The sequence below is a fragment of the Mobula hypostoma genome, chromosome 20 (assembly GCF_963921235.1).
Source record: "Mobula hypostoma chromosome 20, sMobHyp1.1, whole genome shotgun sequence".
NCBI lineage: Eukaryota > Metazoa > Chordata > Chondrichthyes > Myliobatiformes > Myliobatidae > Mobula > Mobula hypostoma.
Window position 1 is genome coordinate 42,392,125 of NC_086116.1, and position 9,493 is coordinate 42,401,617.

Here is a 9,493-nt window from a genome sequence, read left to right on the forward strand (position 1 = left end):
ACTTCTCAAGACACAGTTCAAAAATAACATACTGCTGTAAATCTAATTATGAAATACTCTTACAGATGATTATGTTTATAATGTAGAAAGGTAGTATTTCTAAAGCTAATGCACTAGCAAGAGAAAAGTTTAGCTGTGGAATGTGAGAGGAAACTAGAGCTTTTAGGGGAAACCTGCAGTCATGGGAAGAACGTACAAATTGAACCTGGGTTGCTGGCGCTGTAATAGTGTCACGTTAACTGCTACACCATCTAAAACATTGACTGTTTATTCCCCTCCATGGGGGGCCGTGGTCGAGTGGTTGGTGACTTGGGCCGGCACCCCCACCGGACTTAGTCTGGTGAGGAGGGTGTGAGGACATCCAGCAGGACTGAAAAAAACAAGACCTGACAAAGGGCAGATGAACTCCTTGTCAGCCAACGGCCATCTTGCGTGAAAGAGATTAAAGTCTCACCACGTATCTACGAATTGTATGCGATGCACCTAGTTAGAAGAGACATGATGAATTTGGGCGCTGCCTCCGCCTAAGGAAGGGCCGAGCTCGAAGAAGCGGCCGTGGCTGGAGGCCGATACGGCCTCGGGCTCGAGTTCGGCGGGGCGATGGTGCCAAGGCGGTCAGCGAGAACAAACTGGAGGAGAGGCAGTACTCAGTGCTGTCGCAAGATGGAGATGCATAGCCGCCAACCTTGGATTTGGAATGGCACCCACTGACTGACTGGATGCTGCATGACCTGCCGAGTTCTTCCAGCATTTTGAATGTGTGTTACTTTTTACTTGTTTTGTGAAACGTGCAGATAACAAGCAAATAAAGATTGCTTTTTAACTGCTTCTGCAGCACTTAAGTAGTCGTTACAGTGGGTATGAAAGAGAAAAAGAGGGAGTTTATAATAGTTTCCATTCATTAGTGTTGCTTTACAGTGACTGCCAGCTATCAATATTGGAAAATCACATTAGATACGAACTTTCATGTGAAATCACAAACACATGGAGGTGTGTTTACAATTAAGATAGATCTAACTCTATAAACCTACAAAATGAAAGCTCAAGTATCATAAATAACTTGAAATGTAATGTGTTACAACAGATAACAAGAAACTATTTTCTCCTGTTGAAAAGTCCAGAACCAGAGGGCATGGTCCAAAAATTAGAGCCAGGGCTTTCAGGAATGGAATAAGGAAAGAATTAGTAGAAAATTTTGAATTCTCTTTCACAAACAGATCGAGATATTTGTTAATCGAACATATTGGAGTTAAGTCACAGAATAAGACCATAAGACATAGGACCAGAATTAGGCCATTCAGCCCATCGTCTGCTCTGCCATTCAATTATGACTGATTTGAATATATCCAATGATTTATCCTCCACAGCTATCTGTGGCAATAAATAGGACTAAATATTCTATGTTCTTATACCCAATTATCTATCATACCCATTCCTCCAGCACAAGCAACCCATTCTATTTCTAGCCCTATTTCATGAAATGTAGAACACAAATGTTGGAGGAGTATGCCTCCAATCTGTGGGCTGCTGGCAGCGTGCCCCTGTGAGAAGTGTAGGGAGGGAAGAAACATCAAGAGGGCTGCTGGCACAGGACAGTGAGTGCAGAGGTCAATGGAGGGAGTAAACCAGTAATTCGTGATGAGTAAACTGATATTGGGAGCATATGGCAATTAGTAGACTGACATGGTGGTCACAGTAAATGGGAGTTTTATTTTATTTTTAATTAATGATACACTATATAGTAGGCCCTTCTGGTCTTTTCAGCCACGATGTCTCAGCAATTTCACAACTAAGACTAACCTAACCTAATCACGGGACAACTTCCACAACCAATTAACCTACCCAGTACATCCTTGGACTGTGGAAAGAAATCCACACATTCCACAGGGAAGACGTAAAGAGACTTCTTATATAACAGTCCCGGAATTGAACTCCAAACTCCAGAACACCTCGAGCTGGAACAGCATCATGCCAACCGTGGAACGAGTTAATAGAGATAACTGAGTTAACGGGGACAGGCGAGAATTGGGAGAGGTTCTGCTTCCTGCTCACGTGTGCTGTGCAGCATGGTTATGTGGCTAGTTAGTGGTTAATCACTGACCTCTCAATGTCCTGAACAGAGGACAGAGCAAAGTGAGTGTTGGGTCGGTAGCAGTGAAAGTAGTCAATAGAAAACCAGTTACTGATAAATACAGGGAATTGGGGGACTTTGGCAGGGGTAACAGGAATGGGGAGGGCAAGATTACAGAGAGTGTGGGCTTGCTGGTATGAGAGGCTGTTGATAATAGATGGAAGGAAAGAGCTGACAGGGTCACGGGGGCTTGAGGGGGAAGAGAATGGGGGTTCACAGGTGGCCAACAAAGATGGCGACCGAAAGAGCAGAAGGGCCAACAGAGATCAGGGGAGGGGACAAGGACCATCAAGGCCAGGGTGGTTAACAACAAACAAGATCCAGCAAAGACAGTTGATGAGGGACAGAGGAGATCGTTGATTTGGAAGGGCAGATGTTCACAACGTATGGTGATTGGCTGACAAGGAACGGGTAAGTTGAGAGAAAGAATAAGGAATGGACAAGTTGCTCATAAGAATGTGGGGCAATTACTGAAGGTTGGCTGATTATGGACAAGGGTAATTGTTGATAAGGTATGGGACACTAACATTAAGGGATATGGATTGTTGATTACGGATATGGGGTTATTGAGAAAGAGTAGAGAAACTGTTGTAAGGGATATTGAGATTGTTTGGGGGGGGTGTCAGGTGGATGGAGAGAATTCAGGTGAGGGTCTGGTTGGTTGGGGAGGAAGGTGATGGAGATAGGTTAGTGGGGTAGAAATTAAGAGTCAGGTTAGAAGACAGGACAGGTTGATGGGGGGGTTGAAGTTGATAAGATTCAGGTTATAAGGAAAGGCAGGTTGATGTGAGGAGATTGATAAGGGAAGTGATGTTGATGCTTGACAGAGTTTGATGAGGGATAGATGTTGACGGGGAAGGCGTCAGGTTGGTGTGGGTAGAAGTTAATAAAGGTCAGTTTCGAAGGGAACACAGGCTGATGGGGAAACAGATGTTGGTGGAGTTGAGGTTGAAGGGGGAAGAGACTGTAGTGGGATCAGGTTGCTCCGGGATGCCCGCCGCACACAATCCTCCCTCTACCCATGTGCCCGGTGCGCGCTGCGGCGGCGTCGGTACTCACAAAGCTCGCTGTAGCGGTGGCAGCCGTGGCTCAGCTGCTCCATGTACCTGTTGAGCACGTCGGTGAGGATGTCGCAGGCCGTGAGCTGCACCGAGTCCCAGCCCAGCGCCTGGCAGATCTGCGCCACCGCCACCCGCAGCAGCGCCCGACCGTAACTTTCACACATCGCGGCTGGCCAACCCGGGACGAGTCACCCGCCCCCTGTCCCGCCGCCGTCAATGGCACCGGCTCACCGGGATCCGCCGCCCATGCAACCGCCCGGCCCGCGCCACCGCCGCTGCCGCCATGTTGTGCCGCCGGGCTCCGCCAGGCGCCACCAATCGAGCTCCACCAGTGACTGGCGACGGATCGCCATCGATGGTTTCCGTATCGACTAAGCGGGCCTGTGTGGTTGCGGGGAGACGGGCCCAGCAGAGGGGAGGCGAAGAGGTCCGATCGAGCGGCGTCTTCCCCTGGAGCTGGGATCCGAAGAAGAGCGACGACCGAGTCATGGGAGGCAAAGGCAATGGAAGAAAGAATGGTTCACAAGGAATGGCGTGATTGGCTGCTAAGGGACAGGGTAGTTAAGGAAAACGATTCACAAGGAATGGACAGGTTGTTCACAAGGGTTGGGGGAATTACTGAAGGACGATGGAGATGCTGAACTATGGAGATGAGGCTGATTATATTTACAAGGGACAATTATTTATAAGGCACTAACATTAAGGGATGTGGATTGTTGATAGGAGATGTGTGGTTGTCGATAAGGGATGATGACATTGTTGGGGGTCAGGTGGATGGGGAGAAGTCGATGGGAGCCAGTTTGTTGAGGGAGAGGTAAAGTGAGGGTCAGGTTAGAGCAGGGCCAGATTTAGCGCGGCCGGGGCCCCTGGGCTGGAGGCCCTGATGGGCCGCCGACACCGTAAAATGCTGCTGTACCAAGCAAAAAAAGGCAAGAACAAGAGCAAAGGTCGTACTGGTCTAAATACCAAAGCTGTGGACCAAGACATTGGTTTAGTACAATACGTAGGCTATAAACTTACAGGCCTTAAGAGGGAGGACAGAAAGTAATGCAGATTCTTCGTTTGAAGGACAGCATCTAAAGCACTCAGAAATTGACCTAGGCGTGGCTGGTTTATTAAAGATATGAGGGAGACGAAGTATTATGTACCCAATCTTAAATCTTTATTTAGCTATTGCTGCAAATACCATAGGCCTTATTTCTCAAACAATGCCAAAGCATTTCTGTCTAGGTATTTTTCTCAACCGTGTGTTCTGAGAAAGTAAAATAGAAATGAGAGACAAAAAGGCCAAGAGAGATGGCACTATGGCAAACTAGGAAACTTGACAATATTCCAACAATCTTTTTGAAAAATGAGATCTAGCAAATACTAACCTATTACTGTGCTGTGTGGCTCACAGAGTAAAGACCACTTATTACTTACTAGGTTTGTAAACAGTCAACTATTAGCCTATTGCCACAAAAACAGGAACAGCACTGACACACAAGCCTAGATATTTACAAAGTCAGATGCTTGTTTTTTTAAAATTAAAGCCTAGTTCTTCTGGATTTCTTTGCAGCAAAGTCCTTGATCAGATCACTAAAATCCAGTTTCCAAACAAGATCACTTTCAAGTGACATCAGAGTAAGATGATTCAGCCTGTCCTGTCCCATTGTGGATCTGAGCCTGTTCTTCACTAGCTTGAGCTTGGAGAAAGATCACTCACCACTTGCATTTGTGACAGGGAGAGACAGGTAAAGCCTCAAAGCAATGCTTACATTTGGGAAGATGACCTGCAAGTTTTTTTTTCTTGGAGGAAGCATAAAAGCTCTGTTGCGGATGAAATATCTTTGCCACTTACAAATTCCCTGAAATGGACAATCTCCTGCACAAAACAAAACACACAGCCAGTGGAAGGGGAATATAAGAGCCATTGCCATGATATGTACTCACCATTTACGAGCTTGCGTTTGAAGTGAAATTTGGAGAAAAAACGTCTCTGCTGTTTGTATACTCGTTCCGAAGCTTTGATATCCACATCCTTATTCTGGCAGGACTCCGACCCTTTCTTAGCCCAGTATGCTCTGACTGAATCATCTAACGTTTCCTTTCCCCAGTGAGCAGGATCAGTGCTGTAAGGATCCTCAGTAGCGGTAACTTTAACATTAATGGCAGCCCAACTTGGTTGTTCAGAGGCCTCTGTGGTCAGGAATCCCAAAGTCATGCTCGCTGCCTCTTCAACATTAGCTGCTGACTGTGGCAAGGGGGATGGTCCTGTGGTGGTGCTAGCAAGTCTCCATTTGTCCACCGGTCTCAGACTGTGACAAGAGCGATGTACTGTTGCATCATCGAGAACAGGTTTAAAAAATTCTGTCAATTTTACTGTCTTTTTCAATCCTTCTTTCTCATGGTCCTCTTTTTCTTTTCTGTGCTCCACTCACGTACTTTTTTGTCTGCCATGATGATAGCTACCTATTTTGGGCCCTCTGCATCTCTGGCCCCTGGGCTGCAGGCCCAGCCTAGCCCTGCCTAAAGTCCGGCCCTGGGTTAGAGGACAGGACAGGTTGATGGGGGGGGGGTGGTTGATGAGAGAGGTAGTGTAGCAGTTAACGTAACGCTTTATAGTGCCAGTGATTGGGTTCAATTCGAATGGGACTGATCGGGTCTGTAAGGAGTTTGTACGTTCTCTCCCACAGTCCAAAGACTGGTTAGGGTTAGTGAGTTGTGGGCATGCTTTGTTGGTGCCGGAAGTGTGGCAAGATTGAAGGCTGCCCAGCACAATCATTGCTGATTTGATTTGAACACAACTGATTCTGCAGATGCTGGAAATCCAGAGTAACACAAAATGCGGGAAGAACTCGGCAAGTCGGGAAGATCTATGGAAAGTAATAAACAGTTGATGCTTCGGGCTGAGACCCTTAATAACCTGTTCCATTTCATGTGGGGAGGGGTATTTTGGGGATTTATGATTGAGATACCCTTCTTTTTTGTGCGGGGGTGGATGGGTTTGATGTTTCTCTCAGAACGACTTTCAGGTTCCTTCTTTGCATCAGAATGATCTGGAGACAACAAATTCCAGAGTTGAATATGGATATATGCATTGTTAATAAATGAATCTTTTGAACCATCAAACCTTTCATAACGATTGGGTTTGATTTGACACAAACAATGAATTATCACCGTGTGTTTCGCTGTACATGTGACAAATCAAGCTCATCTTCAATCTCTTAAGAATCTGTAGGTGATGGAAATCCAGAACAACATGGGAACAGGCCCTTCAGCTCATCATGTCTTCCTGTCCAAGGTGCCCAATTAAACTAAACTAAGGGAAACTAAACCATACTATGCTATACTAAACTATGCCATACTAAGCCATGCTAAATCCTTTTTGCCTGCATATGATCAATATCCTCCATTCTCTGCATATCCATGTGTCTAACGGCCAGTTTTTAATGCCACTTTTCTATCTGCTTCCACCACCACCTCTGGCATTGTGTTCCAGGTACCCACCATTCTCCACGTTAACAACAATCCTCATCTTGCATGTCTCCTTTAAGCTTTCCCTTAAAAGCATGCCACTTTGTATCTGGAGCAACATACACAAAGTGTTGGAGGAACTGAGCAGGTCAGGCAGCATCTATGGAGATGTATAAACAGTTGATGTTTCAGGCCAAGGCCCTTTATCAGGACTGGAAAATAAGGGAGAAGAAGCCAGAATAAGAAGGTGGGGAGGGGAAAGAGTACAAGCTAGGTGATAGGTGAAGCCAGATGGGTGGGGGAGGGGGGATTTGTCTAGTATTTGCCTTTTAACAGTCAGTGAATCTAAACCGAAGTCAGATTTATTGTCATGAACAAATACAATATTACTAATGTTAAAGTTAAAGTCAAGTTTAATGCTAAAGTTAAAGTCAAGTTTATGTCATATGCACAAGTATGTTTATAATTTAAAACTTACTTGCAGTAGCATTACAGGCAAATTGTATCACATAAGAAGCAGTCACAAGAAAAACAAATTAAATGAAATTATACATATTTTTCCACAATAAAAAACAGTTAGAATAAAATAAGCAAATGATTGTTAGACTGCAGTGATAGGGGTTGGGATGGTGGGTTCAAGGACCAATTGGTGAAGGGAAGTGGATTTTCTTGAATTTGTGTGGGACTTCTTGCTTCTGTATCTCCTGCGCAATGGTAGTTGTGAGATGATGGTAAGGCCCAGATGGTGGAGATCTTTGATAATAGATGTTGAGGCAGTGCCTCCTGTTTCTCTTTCCACAGATGCATGAGAAGGATGTAACAAGTGCAGTATCCCAAGGGTCAGCACCTGATCCTCAGTTATTTACAAACTATATTCACTAAGTCTTAGAGGAAGGAGCAGAGTCTAAGCTATCCGAGTCTACTATGGACATTGGAATGGATGGTGACCTATTTTGATTATGCAATCAGTTATGGAAGGACAGAGTAAATGAGCAAAAACTTGGAAACAGAATTTAATGTAGAAAAGTAGAAAACCATAGGAGAAATCAAAATGAACACTATTATTTAAGATGAAGATTAACTTTATTTATACATACATTGAATCATGCAGAGAAATGTGCTGTGTTCAATGACCAACACTGTCCGAAATGTGCTGGGGGAACCCCACAAATGTTGCCATGCTTCTGGCACCAACATAGCATGCCCACAACTTACTAATCCTAAACTGTATGTCTTTGGAATGTGGAGAGAGACATGTGGAATACAGAAGGATCTAGGTGCATCTCTTCATGAAACATAAAGAGATTTGTTGCAGCTACAGCAAGTAATTAAAGCAATGATGCATTGCCCCCCCATAACTGAGGGAGTGATTAGACATTAGAAATAGATTTATTCAAGATTCAAGATAGTTTATTGTCATTTGGCAGTACACAGGTGTAATAGAGAACAAAATGATTGTTACTCCAGATCTGATGCAGCGTTAAAAATCACAATGAGTTTAAAGAGTACAATAAAACACAATAAATATAAATATATAAGATTAGCTCATATATAGACTGAGTGAATGTATGTAAAGTGATACTACGTACAGTGGTATCTGTACATAAGGTGACTGACAGGAAATGATAAAGTAGTGGTGGTGGGATTCAGCTTGGTAGCTTGGGGGAAGTAAGTGTTTTTGAGTCTAGTGGTCGAGTATGGATGCTATGTAGCCTCTTCCCTGATGGAGTGGGGCGGTGGGTAAACAGCCATGAGCAAGATGGGTGGAATGTTTCATGACATAGAAACATAGAAAACCTACAGCACGATACAGGCCCTTCGGCCCACAAAGCTGTGCCGAACATATCCCTGCTTTAGAACTACCTAGGCTTACCCATAGCCCTCTATTTTTCTAAGCTCCATGTATCCATCCAGGAGTCTCTTAAAAGACCCTATCGTTTCCACCTCCACCACCACCGCCAGCAGCCCATTCCACGCACTCACCACTCTCTGCGTAAAAAACTTACCCCTGACATCTCCTCTGTACCTACTTCCAAGCACCTTAAAACTATGCCCTCTCGTGCTAGCCATTTCAGCCCTGGGGAAAAGCCTCTGACTATCCAAACGATGAATGCCTCTCATTATCTTGCTCACCTCTATCAGGTCACCTCCCATCCTCCGTCGCTCCAAGGAGAAAAGGCTGAGTTCACTCAACCCATTCTCATAAAGGCATGCTCCCCAATCCAAGCAACATCCTTGTAATTCTCCTCTGCACCCTTTCTATGGTTTCCACGTCCTTCCTGTAGTGAGGCGACCAGAATTGAGCACAGTACTCCAAGTGGGGTCTGACCAGGGTCCTTTATAGCTGCAACATTACCTCTCGGCTGTTAAACTCAATCCCACGATTGATGAAGGCCAATGCACCGTATGCCTTCTTAACCACAGAGTCAACCTACATAGCAGCTTTGAGTGTCCTATGGACTCCGATCCCAAGATCCCTCTGATCCTCCACACTGCCAAGAGTCTTGCCATTAATGCTATATTCTGCCATTATATTTGACCTACCAAAATGAACTACCTCACACTTATCTGGGTTGTACTCCATCTATCTCTAGCCTTTTATCGGCAACTTTTGTTTGTATGTCCTGAATGGCAAATAGGCTGGTGCCAGCGATGTATTGGTAATTTTAGCTACCTGATGCAGAGCCCTCCTGTCCACCGCAGAGCAATTTCTGTACCACACAGTGATGCAGCATGTTGGGATGCTCTCAGCTGCACTGCTGTAGAAGGTCATGAATATTGATATGCATAGGCCAGTACTTTTCCAGTTCTGCAGGGTTTTGATGTGGCTGCATCTGGGGCAGTG

At 45.0% G+C, this 9,493-nt stretch overlaps 1 protein-coding gene across 1 annotated transcript in view; it reads right to left on the reverse strand.

Annotated features, from left to right (window-relative positions):
• Window positions 1-3,489, reverse strand: part of taf3 (TAF3 RNA polymerase II, TATA box binding protein (TBP)-associated facto) — a 238,621-nt gene extending 235,132 nt beyond the window's left edge. The window contains exon 1 of the mRNA XM_063072728.1: window positions 3,191-3,489. Coding sequence (XP_062928798.1) covers window positions 3,191-3,356 — 166 coding nt within the window. The 5' untranslated portion in view covers window positions 3,357-3,489. The remainder of the gene's footprint in view (window positions 1-3,190) is intronic.
• Window positions 3,490-9,493: the final 6,004 nt, after the last annotated feature.